This window comes from Microcebus murinus, chromosome 3 (assembly GCF_040939455.1).
Source record: "Microcebus murinus isolate Inina chromosome 3, M.murinus_Inina_mat1.0, whole genome shotgun sequence".
NCBI lineage: Eukaryota > Metazoa > Chordata > Mammalia > Primates > Cheirogaleidae > Microcebus > Microcebus murinus.
This window is the reverse complement of record NC_134106.1, coordinates 73,508,954-73,531,119: the sequence shown is the minus strand read 5'-3', so window position 1 is coordinate 73,531,119 and position 22,166 is coordinate 73,508,954. Positions and strand designations below refer to the sequence as shown.

General features: G+C 49.6%; 1 protein-coding gene across 3 annotated transcripts; it reads left to right on the top strand.

The window, feature by feature from the left end:
- The first annotated feature begins 1,306 nt into the window (after positions 1 to 1,306).
- Positions 1,307 to 15,942, top strand: IL1RN (interleukin 1 receptor antagonist). Of its 3 annotated transcripts, none has more exons than XM_076000966.1 (5): positions 1,307 to 1,407; positions 10,325 to 10,376; positions 12,130 to 12,218; positions 13,333 to 13,445; positions 14,587 to 15,942. In XM_076000966.1, exons 1-5 carry the CDS (start codon positions 1,398 to 1,400, stop codon positions 14,800 to 14,802), a joined length of 480 nt encoding a protein of 159 aa, XP_075857081.1. In that variant the 5' UTR covers positions 1,307 to 1,397; the 3' UTR covers positions 14,803 to 15,942. The 3 variants fall into 3 exon arrangements, with proteins under 3 accessions (XP_075857081.1, XP_075857082.1, XP_012598304.1); XM_076000967.1 differs by lacking the exon at positions 1,307 to 1,407 and adding an exon at positions 10,102 to 10,186; XM_012742850.2 differs by lacking the exon at positions 1,307 to 1,407 and having other exon boundaries at positions 10,198 to 10,376.
- The last annotated feature ends 6,224 nt before the right edge of the window (positions 15,943 to 22,166 follow it).

Genomic DNA, 22,166 nt, shown 5'->3' with positions numbered 1-22,166 from the left:
GGGCCTCTCCTGTCGGGGCTCCCTGCACCTCCCAGCCCCATTCAGACCCAGTGGGTTGAATGGAGAGACCCTGGGAATGGGTCTCCTCCTAAACCCAGGCCTCTATGGGTTTAGGAGAAAGTGAAGGGCCCCGACCAGACCTGTTTTGAGAAGTTTATGAGTTATGAGCCCTTCTGCAAGTAAAGGTAGATTCTTCTTCCCATCAAAAGTGACAGGCTGAAGGTGGCAGGATCAGAGGCAGCAGTGGCTGGCCTGCCCCTTACTCTCTACTTCACTTGCGTATTAAAGCATTGCCTGCAGCAAGGCCGTGTTTAAATGCATGCAATTTATGAAGCGTTTCACAGTCTGTGTGTCACTCCTCCTTCCAGCCAGCCCCAAGTCTAACCGAGGTAGGGCAGGGAGCATTAGGCCCTAGGGAGCTTTCAGTACTAGGGAGTCGTCCGCTCTCTGATGGCCGGGTGGGGAGGCATGAAGCTAGAGCGGGCAGGTTCTGAATGGCAAAGAGGAGACGTGTTCAGAGCATCCTCTGCTTCCAGAGAAAAGTGGGGAGAGAGCATCTGGCCTCATGGACCGTGTCACAGTGGAGGCCGGGAATGGAGCCTGAGGGTAACTAGAAGAGGTACAGACACCCACTGCTCCCTAGGCCACGGCCTCCACACGGTGCTCAAACAAATCATGAGGATCCCCACCCAAGGCCCTTTGCCCTTCTGTCCCCTCCACCTAGAATATTCTCCCCCTTCCTGAAATCATTCAGGTCTCTGCTCCAGTATCACCTTCTCAGAGAGGCCTTCCTTGGCCACTTTTTCTAAAACAGCCACTTACCTCTAGGTCCCTCAAAAGCACATCATGCTCCTAATCTCCCCTATAGCGCTTACTGCCCCATGATGTTAGTTTATTTGTTAACTCTTCTCTTGTCTGCCTTCCTCCATTGGGGGAGGGGAAATTTTCTGGCTTGTTCCCAATGCCTAGAGGGTTGCTCTGCACCCATTTATTTTGGATCAATGCGTACATGCGTGCATGAGATGATGGCAGGCAGGATTGGGGTGAGCACAAAGGCACAACTCAGTTCCCCACATGTGACCCTCAGCTTTATGCAGGTAAGAACTGGCTCGGTTTCTGCTTGCCTGAGTCACCCTTCTGGAAGCTGGGCCTGGCTTGGTGTCACGTCAGTTGTCAGCCCTTCCACCCCCTGGGGCTGCCCGGCCCTGTGTGGGTGTGTGGAAAGGGAGCCTGGACTCTTCCTGCTACTCTCCTAGGTGCTCAGGAAGGAGGGGAACTCCACCCTGGGAGGGACTGTGGCCCAGGTGCTGCCTGCATGCTTCTTTATATGCAGTAGCGCAGTCTGGAGCAGAGGCTGAAAGACCTCGGAAGACCTGGTGTCCTGTCAGGCCCTCCCCATGGCTTTAGGTAAGCTCCTTCTACTCTTTTTATTCCATTTGAAAAATGGGAGAGGAAAATGTCTACCACTGGCTTACCAAATGCTCTCAAACTCTGCTGAGCAAGCGTCCAGGGAAATGTCGCATGGAGCTACAGGCCTGAGAGGCCACGCAGACACTTAGAGGCAGGGGCTGCAAGCCCAGTGCCTGCCTGGCCAGCAGGTGAACAGAGGGGTGCACCTGCTGTGAAAGTCTTAGAGCTCTTAGAGTCACTTGGGCATTTCCCACTGTTGATAGAAACAGGGAAATTAGAGATATATATCTGTAAAATGAGGGAAAGAACAGTGTGAGCTCAAGGAGAAATACTAATAGAATCTGGCACTGAGCCACAAGGTCTGAGGGGTGATAGGTCAGGGTGGGGACTGGGAAGAATTAAGGGCTTGCCATAATCAGTTCCAGCAGAGGGTTGTCACAAGAGAACAGATGCCCAGGCAAAATTTTTCATTTTTCAAGAAAAGCCAAATATTCTGATTTCATTATGTGTAGCATTCTGATTAAATAAAACACTAAAGCAAGCAAATAAAATATTCAATCTGCCAGGCATGGTCGCTCATGCCTGTAATCATAGGACTTTGGGAGACCAAGGCAGGAGGGTAGCTTGAGGCCAGGAGTTTGATGCTACAGTGAGTTCTGATAACACCATTGCACTGCAGCCTGGGCAACAGAGCAAGACCCTGTCTCAAATAAATAAATAAATAAAATTAATCTATGGCATCTGTGGCTACTGGTTTGCAACCTCTGGATGGTATTTGAGTGGGGCAAAGAAAGAAAATCATAGGATCATTGGTCTGAAGACCCAGTTTCTAACTTGAAGTTGGCCCCTAATGAGAAGACCGTTTCTCCTTTCTGGGTCCCACTTGCCTTGGTGTCAAGAGGAGGCTGGCAAACTCTTAGGAGTTCACTAATAGCTGATAGTTCCACAGTGCTTACTACAAGCCAGGCAATCTGCTGAGTGCTTTGCATGGTTTATCACATTTAATCCTCTCAACCCTATGAGGAAGGACCATTATTGCTCACATTTTCAGAAGAGGAAACGGGTATGGAGAGATTAAGTAACTTGCCCATGGCCAGACAGCCAGTATCAGGGGAGGAGCTGGATTGGCTGCAGACAGTCTGCCTCCAGAGCCCCACACTGTGCTATGGGGGCAGAGCCTGCATGAGATCATGGAGGGGGAATTGTTTTGTAAACCATAAGCAGTTATTCAAACGGCAGCCAATCCTCCCCCTTCCCCTAGTGGGTACAGGGGTCCCTATGTGTTAAAACGTTAGCCCATGGTCTTATGTATTTTGCAATGTGAAAAGTAGGATGCTGGAACCACTGCTAGTACAAGACGGTGATACACTGTGAAGAAATCACTATGCTTAGACATAGTTCATTCCAAAATGTTTTGAACTGGCTCACACTAGGTGATAAATTAATGTGTGTGTACTTGAGTCAGATTGAATTCAGGAAACAAGTATAAGTAAGCCCAGTGAAGACACCACGCTCCCTGGGAGGAGGAACCACATCCTCCATGTAAGGCCAGGAGTATGGGCATATCAAGGATTGTCATGCAGACAGAAGTTAGAGGGATGGATGGTTTGACTGGGGACTTAGGAGAGTAAGGACAGAGGGTTAAGGACGGACATGGGGCCACTGCACACACTGTGTGTTACCATGGAGCAGTCGTTCGCCTCTGCAGAGAGCATCCTCTCTACGCAGTGGGTCCCACCACTTACAGCTGACGTGTGTGGAGAGAGGGAGGAGGAGAAGGAAGAGGAGGAGGAGGAGGAGGAGGAGGAGGTAGTAGTAAAGGCAATGATGACACAAGATGTAAATCCCTTTTTTAGGACCCAAATCTGAAAACGCTTTTCTACTACTAAGCGCTGACAATATCTTGATTATGCAGTTGGAGGAAATTAAAGATGAATGGCTTAATTAAAAATTAACTTGATCAGGATGAAAGTGATTGGTTACTATTGTGTCTGTTCTGCTATGGTCTCTTTTCCTGAGTGGCAAACTCACTAAGGTTTTTAGATACTCTTGTGTGATCTATTTATCTATCTATCCATCTATCTATCTGATAAAATGGATCATATATCTTCCAATAAAAGCAGGTTAAACTAGCAAGGTACAAAGATTAACAGTTAACTGTGCCCTTAATTTGCGGTACCAGCCACTGGAAGTGTCAGTGCCTTTTAAGGGTTTATACGAATAACCAACTATCCTAGTTTTGGGGGGACTCAGGGGTTTACAGAGATGTGGAATTTTCAGTAACAAAGCCAAGAAAGTCCTGGGCAAACCTGGGCAATTGGTCACCCCAGTCCATAACCAGGTAAAGAGCTTTCCCTGGAACCTATGTAAGGTTTGGGAATCATTCTTTCTTTACTACTAAAAACCTCCCTGAATTTTCAAGCAATTATGAACTAAATAGTTGCTCTATGAGATGTGAGGTCAAAACAAAATAAACATCATAAGATCAAATATAATTCTTGCTTCTGCTAATCATGCAATGAAGCAGAGAGGGAAAAAGTCAGCTGCCTTTTTGATAGGACTGAAGTATGGGGAGGAACAACAAAACTGGGTTTAAATCCTGGCTCAGCCGGGGCCCGAGACAAGTGATTTAATCTTTTATGAGCATTGGGTTCCTCTATGAAGTGATTATGAGTATAAACCTATCTTGAAAGTGGGTGTCCCTATGTCCACTTTGCACAGCTGTTATGAGGACTAAAGGAGATCTGTACAAGAGTGTAACACCAGCCTGAAACACAGCAGGTAAGCAACGCACTTGTTCCCTCCTCAGAGCTCCTGTCCCTCTCCTCTCCTCCTGCCTGCAGGGGTGTTATAAAGCTAATCATGGAAGCCAGGAAGGCAAGAGCAAACATGCACCTCTGAAAGCACAGGATAACTAGGAAAGGAATGCAGAATGGATCCATGGAGATCCATATCAAACTCATAAACAACTGGAGCAAAACCCATCTTGAAAGACTCTGAACCACAGACAGGACTTGCAGTTGTTTGTCATTTAAATTTGGGAGGGGAGAAAGCTTCTTGTAGAGCAGGGATAGATAACAGTCATCACATACACCATCTCCTGACACCCTGCACTAGTCAGAACAAGGGGAAAAGGCTACTGAGATGTCCAGAGAAGCCCAGAAGGACAGCTGCCTTCCAACCTGACCTACCATCATAGGGAACCTCCAAGAAGCTGCAGGATTTGGTTAAAATTAACTTGGCTACCTGGCAGGGCTGGGTATATGGAGACTGACAAAAAGAAGACGCTGGCTTGTACTATGGGGGATTGTATTTAATGTGAATATTTCTTGTCCTTTTTCCTCCTCTTTGTTCTAATATATTTACCCATGACTCAGAAAGAGCAACTAAAGTACTTGTGCCATTATCTTAGTAAAAACTAAGATTTGGACAATAGTACTGACTGTATTGTGTGGTGTGTGGTGTGTGCTGTGACACTAAGGATTGAAGAGTTGGCAGAAGACTCTAAACATGAGATTAAGCCATTAGAAATGCAGGGTGCACATCTGTGCCCCAAAGCTGGATGCCTGCATTTTACAAATGCTGCTTGGGTGACACAAGTGCAGCTCTAAGGAGGCACAGCTGAAAATGTTTGCACTGAGATTCATTAAGTTTTCCCAATAAACTGGGTTGAACAGTAAGGATTGTTTTCTGCAGCAAGGGGGATGGGACTTGTGGGGTGAACCATTCGGGCTGAGGAGGAGGGAAGTTGGAATTGGAAAATGTGGGGATGATTGGTCTCTAGAAAGACAGAAGAACGACCAAATCTCCCTGGCTTTGTGGGTGCTGGAGCCAGCACGATTTGATTGTGCACGCCCCTCCCAACTCCCCATTCAGTGATCTCGCCTTGGTAGCTTGAGATCATCCGTGGTAGAGTATTTACACCACAGAAATCGGCAAACCCTACAAATTGAATTTTTGTTTTTTGGAGAAGCAGCTGTTAAACACTTACCAGGAAACACTGCCTTTCCTTCAGGCTCAATTACCTCGTCCAAGTCTAATCCATCTGCCCACTGTCCCCAACATGATCTTAACAAAACAGGTCAGACAACATCACCCTCTGATTCAGTTTTCTTTAAGATACATTCCCAGTTCCTTGGGTGGCATTAAAGGACATTCCTCCTCTGGCTCCCACACAACTTTTCTTGTTTATTTATTGGAGAGAAAGGTTTTCGCTCTGTTGCCCAGGCTGGAGTGTAGTGGCAAGATCAAAGCTCATTATAGCCTTGAACTCCTGGACTCAAGCAATCCTCTTGCTTCAGCCTTCCAAGTAGCTGGCACTACAGACACCCAGATAATTTTAAAATTTTTTGTAGAGATGGAGTCTCATTATGTTTCCCAGGCTAGTCTTGGACTCCTGGCCTCAAGTAATCCTCCTGCCTCAGCTGCCCAAACGCTGGGATTACAGGCATAAACCACTGTGCCCAGTTCCACTCAACTTTTCAATCACTTCTTCTGCCCATACACCCAAATGCAACTCAAACTCCAGCCATCCTGAATAATAAGACTTTAAAGAAGTATATAATATCAGCTTCCACCTCTGGCCTAGGTTGTTTAGGACCAACCCCACTGCTGCAAATAACTAGAAAAACTAGACAAGGTGTATTTCTAAAAGATCTGTTTGAAGGCATCAGAGAATGGCCAAGACTGTAAGTGACAGCTGAGGTCCAGAGAAGTGGAGCCCAGCAGTGAGACCCTTTACTCCTGGGGCCACTTGCTGATTTCGAACACTATAGCTGAGATTTGGAGGACTCATAGGATTTGGTGAGAGAGATAAAATTTGTGCTTTACAACTGGGTGTGGTGGCTCATGCCTGTAATCCTAGCACTCTGGGAGGCTGAGGTGGGAGGATCACTTGAGGTCGGGAGGTTGAGACCAGTCTTAGCAAGAGCAAGATCCAGTCTCTACTAAAAATAAAAAAAATTAGCCAGGCATGGTGGCACATGCCTGTAGTCCCAGCTACCCAGGATGCTGAGGCAGTAGGATCGCTTGAGCCCAGGAGTTTGAGGTTGCTGTGAGCTAGGCTGACGCCACAGCACTCTAGCCTGGGAGTCAGAGTTAGACTCTGTCTCCAAAAAGAAATTGTACTTTACGTGCTTCCTAGAAAGAGGGGCCCTGATCAACCTTACGACTTTGGAACTGGGGAGCTGCCCTCACAGGTACTGTAGCCCACCTCTGAACGCTCTCGAGTCTTGTTTGGGTGGAGGTTACCTGGGGCTGCGGTGCTCCTGGCTCACCTGCCCAGCAGGAGCAAAAGTGCATTGCCTTGGGACAAAGATAACATCACCCAGAGCCTCGAATGATCTCTACAGTTTCTGACATGCAGTGTCCAGCAGTCAATACAGAGTAACCAGCTCTGAAGTATGCTTTTAGTTCTAGACTGAGAAAAAAAAGAGTAACCAGCTGTATGCAAGGCAACCTGTGCACTAGGGAACAGACAACAACAGCAGGAGACCCAGCAGGGCTCAAGTCATGCAGTTGTCAGTGCAGCCTTTGAAAGAACCAGGGAGAGAATATGCTCAAAGATTTAAAAGACAAGATTGGAAAGTTTGGCAGAGAACTAGAAACCGTACAAAAAAGGAACCAAGCGTAAATCCTAGAACTGAAAGATGCAATTAACTGAAATTGAGAAACAGCCAGCATTTATCGAACGCTTCCTACACGGATGGCACGTGCTCCATACTTGACAAGCACCGGCACAAAACATGTCTCTCCACAGCCAGGTAGTGTCGCTCCTAATACAGAGATGGCCGGGTTGCTCCCTGCCTCACCAAGGCCCCTTTAACAGGGTCTTGGATACTTCTGTTGTCACCAGTGTCTAGTGGTGGGCACGGGCTCGGCATGTAGGAGGCACAATTTACAACTGTGATGACCAGAAGCCTGGTGGGAAGTCACAGGTGCCGGCTGCGAAGGTGGAGTCCACTGTGTGCTGTGGTCCCTGAGCTTCATTCCGGAAGCAGAGTGGGGGACTGAGTACCCAGAACTGAGAATAAGTTTAGTCAGAGATTTCCTGTGGGCAGAAATCCCAGGAACGCCAACTGTTTTGGTGAGGTTACACGGAACCAAGACTGGAATTGCGGCCAGAGGCGTGAGGAGGGGAAGAGAGCTTCCCTTCTCCCTTTTCCTCTGTCCCCCAACCCAGAATGAGTCAGAGCCCCCTCCTCTGGGCTGGGAGAGGGGTGTGGGCCAGCACACAGAGCAAGAAGGTGGACTACAGGGTGGAGGTGAAGGGGTTTGGGGTGCCATGACTGAGCACCCCACTTCACCTGGGGTAAAGAAGCATATGCAATAGTTGGCATTTGAGTCCTTCCCATGTGCCAGGGTCAGAGCACGACATATCACGTGCAGTATCTCATTTGACCCTTATAGCAACCCATGACGTGGTTTCTATTATTAGCCCATCTAACAGATAATGAAACTGAGACCAAGACAGCTCCACACACTGTGTGGGTGGCCCAGCTCGTAAGTGACATGGGAGGCTTCAGATCCAGGTCAGCTTGACTCCACAGCCAGGGTCCCCCCACTGCCCCCACATACCAGGAAAGGCCATGCTGGGCCACTTGTCAGGGCACATGGAAAAAGGACACTGACCAGGGAAGTTCCAGGAGCCCAGAATGTCTGTTCTCCAGGAGAAAGCTCTCTCTCTCTCTCTGAATTCAGATTGAAGAAGAATTTACCCAGGAGCCTCAGTGTAGGTGGGACATTGACTTGGAATTCCAGGCAAGGGGAGTGGCCAGCATGGAACCTCTCCATCCCTCCTTAGCAAGCCACTTCTCTTCTTCGATCTTCAAGGACATATTTTGAGAGAATGCTGATTTAAAAATTCAGGAGGGCTTTGGAAGTAGCATAAGAAAGACAAGGAGGAGAGAACCTATCACAGTTGGGCACTAGCTGCCTTCTCTTTCAGCAGGTGTAATGACAAAGTATGCACCTGATGACTAATCAATGTTCCAGAAAATTTAAACCCTAATGGAACAAATTTTGAAAGTAGCAAATAACCAAGCTGGTTTGCATACATCATCTCCTTCTTCCAGCCCTCACTAAAACAAACAAACAGATGAACAAACAAAATGTCCCCTTGGATAGGCCATTTCCCTATCCAAAGGGAGAGACTGTTTCTCAAGTATGTTTCAAAGAGGTGAGTGACTCACTCAAGGTCACACAGCTTGTGAGGGCAGTGCAGGAATATGGACATGCCATTTGCTGGTGAAAGCCTTCACCCAGGGAGGTGATCCAATTTGTGCAGAAATGGTCCACTTGTTCTGAAACAGGAGCTCTTGAAAGATTTGGGAAATTCACTTTTAGTTTTCCTTGTTTGAAGTATGTAACCCTCATTTGGACATAGATTCTGATTCATTGGTTGAAAACAAAGTCAGATTCATAGAGATGCACAGCTATAGTAGGGTGACCTGAGGCTGGGACCCAGAAGACCTGGATTTCCAGGCACACCTTTGCTATTAACAAGCTGGGTGACCTTGCCCATGACCTTTCCTTTTCCTGGGTCTTTCTGAGTCTTCTGTAGAACAACGCTAGGTGTGATACAATGATAGCTAAGCTCCCACCCAGTTCCAAGACGGTGCAGTCTGCTCCTGTGCTAGCATTACCCGTCACATAGATCACACAGAAACTGTCTTCAGCTTTTTCTATTCATAGAATAGGAGCATGTTTACCTTTTTCCTAACTGTCTAGAATATTGTGAGGAAGGAAGTTAATGTTTATTAGTGTCTACTAAGGACCAGAAGCTTTCTTCTTTCTCTCTCCTTTCTTCCTCCCTCCCTCCCTCCCTCTTTGCCTGCCTGCCTTCCTTCCTTCCTTCCTTCCTTCCTTCCTTCCTTCCTTCCTTCCTTCCTTCCTTCCTTCCCTCCCTCTTTTCTTCTTGCCACCTGTAAGGAAGACAAGATCATCCTCATTCTGAGAATGAGGGGACAGAGGCTCAGCAAATGAAGAGACTTATTCAAGGCCACACAGGTGGCATATGGCAAGTGGCAGAGGTTGGATTTGGGCGTGTTTTTGTCCAAGGGTTGAGTTCACCTCACTTTCCTGAGACCATAACTTTAAAGATATCGGATAGCGTGAAGAGAGTTGGTTTAAAAAGCAGTTCTCAGGAAGGACTCACTTTTCCCCCCGAGCAGGGGTCAGCTGAATTCAAATCCAGGCCACCCTCTGCTTTTGTAAATAAAGTTGTATTGGAACACAGTTAGGCGTGTTGGTTTACAGAGTATGTATGACTGCCTTGTGAAATGACAGCTAAGTTGAGTAATCATGACAGAGACTGTGTGGCCCCTAGAGCATAAAATATTTGCTGTCTGGTCCTTTACAGAATGTTTGCCAATCCATGGTCCAGAGTGCAAGGCTGTCCCTCCTTCAGGGTTCACAGAGTGACATGAGACTCTCCCGGGTGCTGAGAGCGCTATTACTCGGCTTAATATATTACGACAAGGGTGCATTTCTACTCAGATCTGTTTTTATAAAAAGTAAACAAACAGTACCTGTCAGGCAAATGAGGGAGTTTGGTTTTCATTGTGTTCTTCTTCCCAGGAACTCAATGAAGGGGAAACAGAAATCTCAATTTTGGGGAAATTGCACAGGGGAAAAAGGGGAGGAAATCAGTTTCGACACTCCATTGCGACACTCGTCAGGGTTGAAAGTGACAACAGCAAGGGTTTCTCTTTTTGGAAATGTGAGGAGGGTATTTCCGCTTCTCGGAGTGGGACCGGGTGGCAGCAGCCTGGCTTCGGTGAGTGACTATTTCTTTATAAGCAGCAACTCTGAGCCCACAATGGCAGTCCAGTGCCTTGCTGCGGCCACAGGATGGACATCTGCAGGGGCCTCTGCGGTCACCTAATCTCTCTCCTCCTCTTCCTGTTCTATTCAGAGACAGCCTGCCGCCCCCCTGGGAGAAGACCCTGCAAGATGCAGGCCTTCAGGTAAGGCTACCCTGAGCAGGTAGGCCTGGACCAGCTGGAGAATGGGGTCACATCACAGCTTTCTGGAGCTGCCAGACCCTGTAGGGCCTGAGAACTGGATTGGGGCTGAAGAGGGTTGTCCAGTATTCAAGAAAGAGGCCACTACCTGCACAGGCTTTAGGGCTTGTGTTTCAGAATATCCTAGATGTGCCTGGCAGCTCAGTGAGTGGCAGACACAGGCCAAGGAGGGAGGCTGGACTCGGGCCTGGCGGGGTGTGCTGGCAGAGAAGCCGAGAGGGGCACCGCGGGCAGGATGCAGCCCAAAGGGCCAGGCTGGCTGTTAGCAACGCCATTCTGTGTTGTCACGTGGGGGATCCCCTCTCCTGGGGCTTGGTTTCCCCGTCTGTGACATGAGGTCCATCCGAACTCCCAGTGTGCCTTACAGGGTGGTTGTGAAGATTAAATGTGCAGGCAATAGTGTAACCACGTTCTGTGATCTATAAAGTGCCCGGAAACTATTATGATGTTTAAAATCAAATCTGGGGCTTTGTGAGACGTCACCATCGCTGTTGTAAAAATGACAGTCTGTCATGCTGGTAGAAATGAGAGTGTCATCTACGCATGCCCTCTGCCCTGTGACACCCCTGCCATGAAGCCTTGTTGGAGTGACTCCCCCCGACTGCCATGTTTTTCTGGCCTGAAAGGTCTGCTGCAGGTCGGGACTCTAAGTGTGTGAGTGGCAAGCCCCTTCCTTCCCAGATTGCTTCACGCGGTGTGCCTGGGCCTCCTCTGATCAGCTAGGAGCTCCAGGAGATGCCCCGGAGGCCTCCAGGAGGCAATGCACAGACTAGACTCATCTAGAAACTAGGATAATCACAAAAGGGCCAATGCGTACACACGTAAGGCTCCCCGGTCTGCCCGCCACCCTCACTGACACCATGGAGGTTGCCTGATGAAGTTGGTGTAGTTAGCGCACTTCGCAGGTGAGGAGATGCGGGGCAGATCCCAGGTCACCTGGCCAGAGCTCTGTCTGCCACATCTCACAGCTCTGAGGCCTGCTCTCAACCAGAGAGGCCCTTTACCAAGAAGAAAGGACTGGGAGCCACAAAAAGGTCTCTGGATGAGCGAGGAGAGGAGGCTGACTTGTCCCCAGAGGCAGCTGTCCTGCGGTGCCCAGAGCAGGTCACCGGCTGCTGGAGGGAAGACTCTAGGGACAGACCTTCCCACTCCAAGGCTGGGAGTGAGTTAGCTGCAAGGTGCTCTGTCCCTTGAAACTTCTAATTCTGTGCTGTGATAGCCACCAGTCTCAGGTGACTATTTAAATGAATGAACACAGAAGAAAATCAAACATTCGGATCCTTGGTCTCACTACCCACATTTCAAGAGCTAAGTAGCCACATGTGGCTAGTGGCTACCATATTGGACAGTGCAGATATAGAACATTTCTGCATCCCAGAAAGTTCTGTTGGAGGGTGCTGCTCTGAGCATGCTTTGCTGAAACAGAAGGTGCCTGTCCTGGGAATCTGAGGTGAGGGGCAAGCTGAGGAGAGGAACAGAATGTGAGCTCACCACTCACCAGCTGTGTGAGTCGGGCCCATCTCCTAACCACTGCCAGCCTCTGTCTTCTCACCTGAGGCATGGGTATACTACAATACCACAGCCCCAGCAGAGTTGGATGCAGATTCTTTGAGCTCTGGGGGCCGTGAGAAGGTGCTGAGCACAGGGCCGGGCACACAGTGGCTGTCCACTCCAGCCGGGTCCTTTTGCTTTTCAGGATCTGGGATGTAAACCAGAAGACCTTCTACCTGAGGAACAACCAACTAGTTGCTGGATATCTGCAAGGACCAAATATTAAATTAGAAGGTGAGTGGTTGCCAGGAAAGCCAACGTTGTATAAGCATCAGGCCCCTTTGCCCCTGGGGTGTGCGGCATCACAGTCTGCCCCCACAAATCCTAGGTGTGAGGTTCTAATCTCTGTTGGGTCTTTGTACCTGAGTCTGAAGCTGGAGAGGCCTGAAATCTAAAAGAGCACATATGAGGGCAGCCTCAGGAGGGCAGGGAGGGCAGTGTCTAGGTCAGGAGCCACCGCCTACAAGCACAATGTCCCAGGGGCACAGCAAGGAAGGATGGGGCCCAGAAGATAAAACTGACCCTTCCCTTCCCCTGTGCCTATTAAGCCTCCCATACTCCTGTGTTCTTCAAACCCTAAGCCCACCCCAAATTAATACATCACATTTAAGGCTGGGCTATGTCTCTTATTCCTGGACTCCATACTCAGTCATATTCTGGCCCATGCTCTAAACAAGCTAGATGAACTTGGACAAGCTCCACCCACTCTGTTCTTCAGTTTTCTCTTTAGTAAGATGAAGGCTGTTGGGTGATGGGATGTGCAATTCTTTCTGCACTGACCTTCTAGGCGTTTTCACTTCCCTGTTTGGTACAGTGGGATGGCATTATGTCCATCTCCCCACCCACCCTGCTCCCTTGCTGTCTCCCCCTCGCCTTGCTCTGAAAGAGCACGAAACCCACCTTTCCTGCCTTTCTGGTGGTTCTCATCATGAGCTTTTGGAAGTACAGAGAGGCTGAGAATTTTATTGCCACATGAGGGCAGAGACCCAAAGGGGGAGAGGTGGTTCAAAGTCCCCTGGGCTTCCGTGGAGCCCCACTTATGACCTCGTGTGCTGTTTTCCCTGCCCCTCAGCAGCACACCTGCTGCCCTGGAGCACAGGTATCCTGGGAAAAGCGAGGGAGAGGAGAGACCTCATGGAGCAGAATCTAGAATGGCAGTCCTGTAGGAGTAACTAGACCGTGTGGTTGGTTTGCTCTGTGTGGATGCAGACCAGGAAGATGGGACCTTTCTGTCCTTCTGACCTTGGGGTTTTAGTTGGGGAGAGACAGAAAAATATCCAGGGTCTCTTCACCATCTCTACCTTTTCTTCTCCCTGTTAACCTGGCCCTCCCTTTTCCCCTTCCCTAGAAAAGATAGACGTGGTGCCCATCAAGCCTCATGCTATGTTCCTGGGGATCCAGGGAGGCAAGCTGTGCCTGTCCTGTATCAAGTCTGGCGATGAGATCAGACTCCAGTTGGAGGTAAGGACCTGTCAAACCCCCTCCCAACCCAACGGCTTAAAACAACCACGATTTGTTCTTACAGTTCTGTGGATTGGCTAGGATTGACTGGGCAGTTCTGGTCCACATGGAAGAACATGCTGGGCTACTCCTGAGGCTGTATTCGACAGGGCACTTGGCTGGTGTTGAGGCAGCTGAGATGGTTTCTCACCCTCCAGGCTTTCTTTCCAAGTGGCCTCTTGGGTTCAGTAGTTGGCTTGAGCTTCCTTACAGCATGGCGGTTGGCTTTGAGAGCAACTTTTCCAAATAGATAAGCCTCAATGTTCAGGCGCTTATTAAACTTCTGCTTGCATCACATCATCATGTGGCCAGGTCCAGACTCACATGGAAGGGACTTCCTGAGGGTGAGAAGGCTGGGCAGTGTAGTCATTGGACACCATTCCCATTGTAGTCTACCACGGGCCTGAATCTCTATGTGCTACTCTCTTGCTCAAGGGCCCCCAACCCCCTTGGACCTGCCCTCTTCTAGCAAAGCCAACCCTCAGGATCTCTCTTCTACTCCTCATCTACTCACATTGATTACTCAGTGTCCCATCCAGGGCCCTGCACTCCATGACTCCATGTAGTATTGATGGGCTACCCAGCTCTGAGGAAAATGGCTTTGTCTCAGGGGCTTGTTGGACATGCTCTTAACCCAAATGTTCATGGCCATGACCGTGGTACTGCCTGTCCCTCCACCAGTGTACAGGGACATGGTTCTGGAGGGCAATTGCCTGTTCTGTGTGGAGTAGGGATGACCAAGATTTTGGGTGTAACACGTTGAATGAGCTGCAAGACTCTCCACCCCTCCCTCTCCTTGGAAGCTCAGACCTGACAAAGCACCAGCCTCCACAAGCCTTGGCCTCTGCTGATGCTGCCGTGTGTTGACCAGACTTACTGGTCTGTGGCCAGAGTGCCTGGATTTCCCAAAATCAAGGTGTGACTGTAGGACACCACTTTGTGTCAGTGCTGTCCTATGAAACCTGGGAGCTGGGGTCTCCTGGCAGTGGTCTCCAGGGCCGCACTTACCCCACCACTTACTCTGCATGGTGGGGGGTGGAGAGGTGGGCAGCGCAGGACTTCCCAGGCCTCAGTTCTCACCTGCCCATCTCTTGACTTCCAGGCAGTTAACATCACTGACCTGAGTGAGGACAGACAGCAGGACAAGCGCTTCACCTTCATCCGCTCAGACAGCGGCCCCACCACCACCTTCGAGTCGGCTGCCTGCCCCGGCTGGTTCCTCTGCACGGCGCTGGAAGCCGACCAGCCCGTCAGCCTCACCAACAATCCCAAAGAGTCCGTCACGGTTACCAAGTTCTACTTCCAGCAGGACCAGTAGTACTGACCAGGCCTGCACTTCCCCATTTCTGGCATATCATGACTCCAGGGACCTCCTCTCCACCCTGCCCTGGGGCTCCACTGAGGAGTGGCCTTGGCAGGGGGAGCCCTCAGAAGGAGGCATAAGAGACCTGGTAGCAGGACTCTGTCTCCAGCCTCTGAACTGACCCAACCTCCATGCTGCCTCCAGCGTGGTCTTTCTAACACGCAAATCGGACGACAGCAGCCCCCGCTCGAAGCTCTTCCGTGTCACCTCTGCATTCAGAGAATAAAGTCCAGGCTACCTGCTTAGCATGGACTCCCCCTGCTCTCCTCTGCCCCACACGGTGGTGCCCCAGACCCAGTAGGCCATGCGCTTGACCCCCAACCAAGTGGCTCCCACACCCTGATTTACAAACTGATGCCAGTCCATGGGGGAACTTCTCAAGGGTTTATGGAAAATGGAAATGGAGGATTTCTTGATTTTTAAAATTAAGCAAACTCTATTCCACGTGAAGGAGAGCCCTTCATTTGCAGACTATGTCCTTTCTGGAAGAAGATGAAGGGGATTTAAAATGTTCCCTCATTTGTGAAATGATGGTGAAAGTAGATGGTAGCTTTTCGTTTTTCCCCCTTCTTTTTATAATATCCCAACCTGTACAAATTAAAAGTTAGTGTAGGTGATTACAGTTAGGTGATTGCCCCCTAACTTTTTCCCTTTCTGAGACAGTCCCGTGCTGTGGGCCTCCCTGCCCAGACCCCTCTACCGGGCTCTGAGCTCCGTCTCCACTCCAGATCTACAGCCGCCTGCAGCACTTTGCCTCCTGTCAAAGTTCCCGAGCTCCCGAGGGACTGCGCAGACATGGCTCCCAGGAGTCCTTTCCTCCTCTGCCGGGAGTGATGAATTGCTTCCCGTCCACTGTGGCACTGCTGACCCTCTGAGACTCGTACGACAGATGCCTGTGCCTCTGTCTGTCTCCTGACCAGGCTGTGGGCCCAGGGAACGGGGACCCTGGCTTGTATGTGTCTCAGGTCCCTGCAGGGCCCAGCACCTGGCCTGGCCCCTGGCAGCTACTCAGTGAATGTGTGTTGTATGTGTTGGGTGCAAAGTTCCCCACTTGCTGTGACTTCAGCTCTGTTTTACAATAAAACCTTGAAAACATTTGCTTTGTTGACTATGTCCTTGGCCTTGCCAGGCTTGGGGCATACGGTGCTGATGGGGAAGCCAACAGGGCTTTCTCACCCCAGGGGTCGGGGCCTAGCTGCCTCTCCTCTAAGAGTCCTTTTCCTCCCTGGGGCTCACTGTCCCTGGATAACATGAGAGTGAATCTCCCTGCCAGGAAGGTGTGGAAAAGCATTGCCCACAACCGCCTCCCCTGGAAACAACCCAAACGCCCATCACAGAGGAATGAACACATAAATTGTGCATCTGCACATAATGCAATGTTTGAGAGCAAAGACAATGAATGAACCACAGCCAGCTTGTACCCAAGAAAATGGATGAATCTCACAAACATGATGTGCGTACGAGAACCACAAAGGCATGAGTAGAGAGTGATTGCATTTCTATAAAGTCCAAAACAGGCAACAGTGAGCTGCTGTGTGGGGGATGTAGAGACAGGGGGTGCAGAGAGAAGCAAGGACATGTTCCCCCTGAAAGCTGGATGGGAGCTGGTCCCTGGAAGGTGGAAGGGCAGACAGGAGCACCCAGGGATTTTTAGAGTCCAGGCAACCTCGTGCTTCTGGGCATGGATGTGGCTAGGCAGTTTTCTGTTGGGCTCCCCATTTCCAGGGGCCTTGGAGAAAGGGGTCCAAGAAGCTGTGTTTGGAAAACCCCCATGCAAGCAACACTCTCCTTGAACAAATGAAGAACAGGCCCCAAGGATGGAGGTGACTTGGCTAAAATCAAACAGCAGGCTCACGTTTTATTTCATGATTTCAAGATGCCTAAAACATAAAAAGACTTGCGCCCCTGGGGTGTGAGGAAAGGGGCATCTGTGGGATTATGAGGGTAATGGGTGGGGTGTTGAATTTGGCCCTATAAGGTGTGAGTGCATGACCAGAAGAGTGATGGCTTCGCAAACACACCTCGGCTGACAGAGTGGGGTGAGCGAGGGGTGGGCTCCTTCCTCCTGCACAGGTTCTGTTGGGTCTGCTCTGCACTTGGGCTTTGGAGCCTGAGAGTCAGGCCCCAGCTGGGCCATGAGCTTCTTGGACCCCTGTCTCTGAGGTCCCCAGAAATGGGGAGCCCAAGGGAAGGAAGGCTAAGCGGGCCAGGCTCCATCGCTTGAACTTGTTCCCAACCCATCCCTTGAACTTGAGCCCTCTGCTTTTCTGTGCGTTACAACCTGGGCTTTCCACAAGACTTTGTTTGAAGAGGAGATTTCATTGCTAAAAACAAACTGAACTAGGCTAGTTAAAAGGCAAGGAACCGGAGAACATGTTTAAGGTCTTCTCCAGCTTACTCTCCATCCTACTAGCTCATTGACAATACTGAAAACTCCCCTTTTAACACTTTTAACACTTCCTTATCTGGATTAAAGTGTTCAGTAAAATATTCCTAAGAGAAGAAACGATAAGCTCTCATCATCCTACTAGAATATCAGCCCAACCCATGCAGAGATTTTCATGTGTTGTTCTACTATGTATCGCAAGTGCCAAGACCAATGCTAGGCATGTACCAAGTGCTCAGTGAATATTCGGTGAATAAATGAATTGGCTGCTGATATATCATTCGGAGTTAATTTGCTAGATTGCCCAGCAAATTTGAGAAGACTGAGGACTCAGACCAGGGAAGTTATGAAGGAAGCCTGGAAACAGGGAAACAGGGAAAAAGTCCAGGGTGTAAAGCCTTCCAGGGATTTGGGGGCTGATCCAGGAAAAGAAATGACCACGAGGTGGCAGTAGCACACACAAGCTTTAGGGGTGAAGCTTCGACCAGTTTGCATTGTGGTACGCCCCTCATGGCAGGAGTCTATTCAGAAGCTACAGAGTGGAAATGGGGTCCTAGGCAGGAGGGGAGGAGGACAAGGGGACTTCCGGGGGAGAAGGGAGCTAGATGGGGGGCTTATGTGTCCAGGTGATGTTACCCAGCAGCACAGAGGGGAGTCTCTGGGTCAGAGAGCTCCAAAGGGCAGCAGTGGCTTGGGGTTTTCAGAGCTGGGCTTATCCTTGGCTAGCAGATATGGGTACAGTTTCATAGGATATGCAAAGCAAGAAGGCTCTAAATGGCTAAAATTCTGCTTATTTGGGCTACATTTAAAACAGGTGTGCAGATGTTTGAGTTTGGCACTGGGAAGGGCTTTGAGCTGAGGGGTCTGCTCTCAGCCTGCCATGGAGAAATCAGCAAGTGAGGGGCCGGCTAGAAGAGGCCGTCTCTGGCTCATTCACACCACACAGGACAGGGCACACGGCTCAGGAAGGCCAGACCCGGGAAGCGTGCTCAAGGGAGGCCTTTGTACAATCAGCAGGCAGTGCACGGGCGACCAGGAGGCCGGAGGAGCTCCGGTAGGAGAGAAAAGCACAGACAGGGAGACAGGCAAGTACCCAAGAGGAGTGTGGCCTTTTCTGTCACTTCTAGGCCCGACTGACTATGACACCGTGGAATCCCAGAACAACTGTTTGGAAATTCAAAACTGATTTCAAGTCTAGAAGGCTTTCACAGGTCAGAGTTCCCCTACCAACTAGTGGGGAGACCTTGGCCAAGCGACCTCCCCTCCCTAGGCCTCGATTTTCTCCGTTACGAAGGGAGGGGACTGGGTGGCATCTGCATTCGCATTAGGCTCAACTTCAGGGGCAGAGCAGAGCTTTTAAACACAAATGCCTGGCCTCCCCCCGCCCAGAGATTCTGATTCTCTTGGTCGCGGTTGGCCTTGGGGTGGGACAAGGATGTGAGCATCCCTGGGCCGTGAGACCTTCTGGACCCCTGAAATTTCTAAAATCCCTAAGTCACAGTGACAAATATCAACATGCTTGATATTCCATCCAGTTCTCTCAGAAGAGTTTGGGGAGAAAGATTAAAAAGAGGGAAGATCAGCCTCTTGGTCTCCTGTATGTGGAGATAAAAGAGTAGTGCAAGAAATGGCCACCAGGGGTCAGCATTTTCCACCCACGACTTTTGTCTCCGCTCTGGAAAGAATCTTGAGAAGTCAATTCGTTGAGTTCATGCCCTCAGATTGGTGAGGGGCTTGTTTTTAAATACCTCATAGGAAAATCTGGATTTTTCTGTTTTTTGCCCTAAGGAAAGTTTGTTTTCATTCACCTGTCAATGGAGCTGTAATATAGCCATAATTTGGGCTATTTACCTAATGAAGTTCATGTGGGGCCTGAGCCCTGACCAGTAGCCAATAAATGTTGTCTGCCACCAATGTCTCCTCTCCAAGGGGTGAGGCCCAAGGAGTCCTGAGGGTCTTCTGTGCCTGCATTAAAGCCCACCTCCTGGGGTCCTGTTTCCTGCTCTCACCTGCGAGATTGACTGCTGAGTGGAGTTAACCCTGACCCCACTCGCCCCAAGGAACTCACCTTGCCCCACCTTGCCAGAACTCACCACGGAAACCGGCAGCAGGCCTGCGAGGGAAGTGTGTAGTTCCTTGTGCTGGTGGCGGACAAAGCTCACAAAAGACAGATAGACCAAAACCCTGGACACTCATGACTATGAAGAAGGGGTCGGTCCAGAGGACAAACATGCCTGTACCCTTTCCCCACGGACAGTTGACACAGAGTCGGGTGGCTCAGAAAACTTGGAGTCAGAGCAGAGGAAAGATCCTAGTGGCCAGTGACTTCCAGCTGCCCCACCTCAGTCCACCACCTCTTCTCCGAGGGGCTTCCTGCCAAGAGATGGACATGTGCTTGTCCCAGAGCAAAGGCCCATCTTCCTTGAGCCATGATGGGGTCACACTGGCCTCTTTGCTGCTTTCTCTCCTTGGCAGTGTTCCTTGTAAGTCATAGAAGTTTGCTTTCCTTCCAACACAGGCCTTTGGAGTACAGGGAGCAGGGGAGAGGTAGATCCTGCTGGGCCTGGCAGGCAGTGGTAAGGATTTTTAGCTTATCCTAAGGCAGCAACAGGCCTTTAACTCTAAAGTGTACCTTCACCACTCCACGCTCCACTTTGGAGTGCTCTCTCTCCTTGTCTGCACCACTTGATTCCTACAAAAATCTCTTCAAAGCTAGGCTTTTGAGAAACTTGTTCCATGAAGACATTGAGGACCATCCCTGCTAGCTAGCCCTCAATAACCCACTCTTCTAAACTCCATGAGGACCTGTGGCCCAGATCTCTGATTTGCATAAGTACCTCTGGGGTCTCTCCAGGTGTGCATGTTTTAGCCTTCCCCTGAACACCTTACAGTAGGGACTAGGGCTGGCACAGTGGCTCACACCTGTAATCCCAGCACTCTGGGAGGCCGAGGCAGGAAGATCCCTTGAGGCCAGGAGTTCAAGAACAGCCTGGGCAAAATAGTAATACCCATCTCTACAAAAAATAGAAAAATTAGCCAGGCATGGTGATGTGCACCTGCAGTCTAAGCTTCTCGGGAGGCTGAGGCAAGAGGATCACTTGAGCTTAGGAGTTGGAGGCTGTAGTGAGCTATGATCATGCCACTTCACTCTAGCCTGGATGACAGAGTGTGACCCTGTCTCAAAAATAAAAAAAAAAAAAAAGAGATAGCATTCTACTCCTGAAAGTCACTGTTCTGTACCTTCCTTTGTTTTTCTTCCTAAAAACAATTACCTTCTGACATGTTATATATCTGTTTGTTTGCTTATTTAAGTCTATTTTCCTACTAAATTTTAAGCTCCATTAAAGCAAGGATATTTTTCACCCCCTCACCAGTGCCTGATTATTAATTCAACAGTCTTCTTCATCAAGCACCTCCCGTACTGCAGCCCCAGGTGCTGGGGACAATCCACAGAGTGCCCCCTTAGGGGTTTAATCAGCAATGGAGACCAGCTCTAATATATGAGCATAATTAGCAACATGTTTACGTAGTTCAATTGTATGTCCAGTTTGTCGTCTTCTTCTGTGTTGTGGAATGAATTGGGAAAATAACAATTCCTTCTCCTGCGTGGAGTAAGGGGGTCCTGGGGTACAAATTGGGTGTCTCTCTGTTTCCCTGTGGTGTGTGAAGAAAGCTTGTAAGTCCCCACACTCCTCCTCTCTGTGACAGCAACAAAATCCCATATAGTGTATGTGTGTAGGGGGGGGGCGTAAAATAAACCAAGAAGAATGAAAAGGTTTGAAATAGCAAATAAGGATCACAGAAGAGACCCTGAATATGAGCTGTCCCTGTCCTAAACACTTCCCGGCCATAGGGCAGGCTCCCCGGGCTATTGCTTTGGTCCCTGCCCCTCTGTTTCTTTTTTTTTCCCTAACTGCTAGGTCATGTGGGATCTACCCCTCTCCTCGCTGGGGACCATTCCCCAACGCTGTCTGGCTGTCAGTCCCCAATGCCCATAGTCCTGCTGCTGTCTTTTGGGAAGGATCTCATGTCTCCTGATCTCTTCCCACCCCTGTGGGTCCAAGGCTCACCTCTGCTTCTCCAAAAAGACCAAAGTACTCTGCTAAACACAGGGCCCATCTATACCAGGAGGGCAGAGCTTTAAATCGCAGTTATCTTTAATACCAAATTCCTGGTCAGAACTTTCACCCCTTTCAGACCAGAGCATACCTCCTACTGAAAGTGTGCCTTCCCCCCACCCAACCCCCGGAACACACACACACACACACACACACACACACACACAGTCTCAGAAACTTAGCCAGGAAGCCCCTGCTACAGTGATCGTGGGACACGAAGGAGGAAGCCCAGACAGAGCTGGCATACAAACAGGCCCTTTGCAAATAGAGGGGGACAAGAGTCTCCGGTTTGAAGCCAGACGCTCAGGAATGAGGTCCAGCTACATCATTTAATAGCTGGGTGATTTTGAACAAGCTCCTGAGGGTTCCTGAGGCTCATTCTATTTATTTGGAAAATCAAGATCATAATGCTTTTCAGAATTGTGGTCACAATTAAATAACATGCACATGTGCTCTGGGTAAATGCTTGCTTATTAAAACTGCTTTAAAAATGTTATAACCCAAGTGTCACCAGATGTCTCCAGCCAGTGGATCATCTGAATGTCCTGGTCCTGACCTAGCTCACCCTCCTGCACACACACACACCCCCCTCCACCAGTATTTCTGGGATGACCCAGTGAGGGGAATCTCACTCATGTCCCCCAGACCTTCCACCACTTCCCTCCTCTCCTCCTTCTTTGTCCATGTCTGTGCCGGGGGCAGTCTCTTCAGATAATCCCAGCACCTCCAGTTCTCACGGTGCCCAAGCAAGTTCTAAGAAGGCCCATTTCCCAGCTCTTGAACCACTAGGTGGCACTTGTGTCCCCATGTAGCAC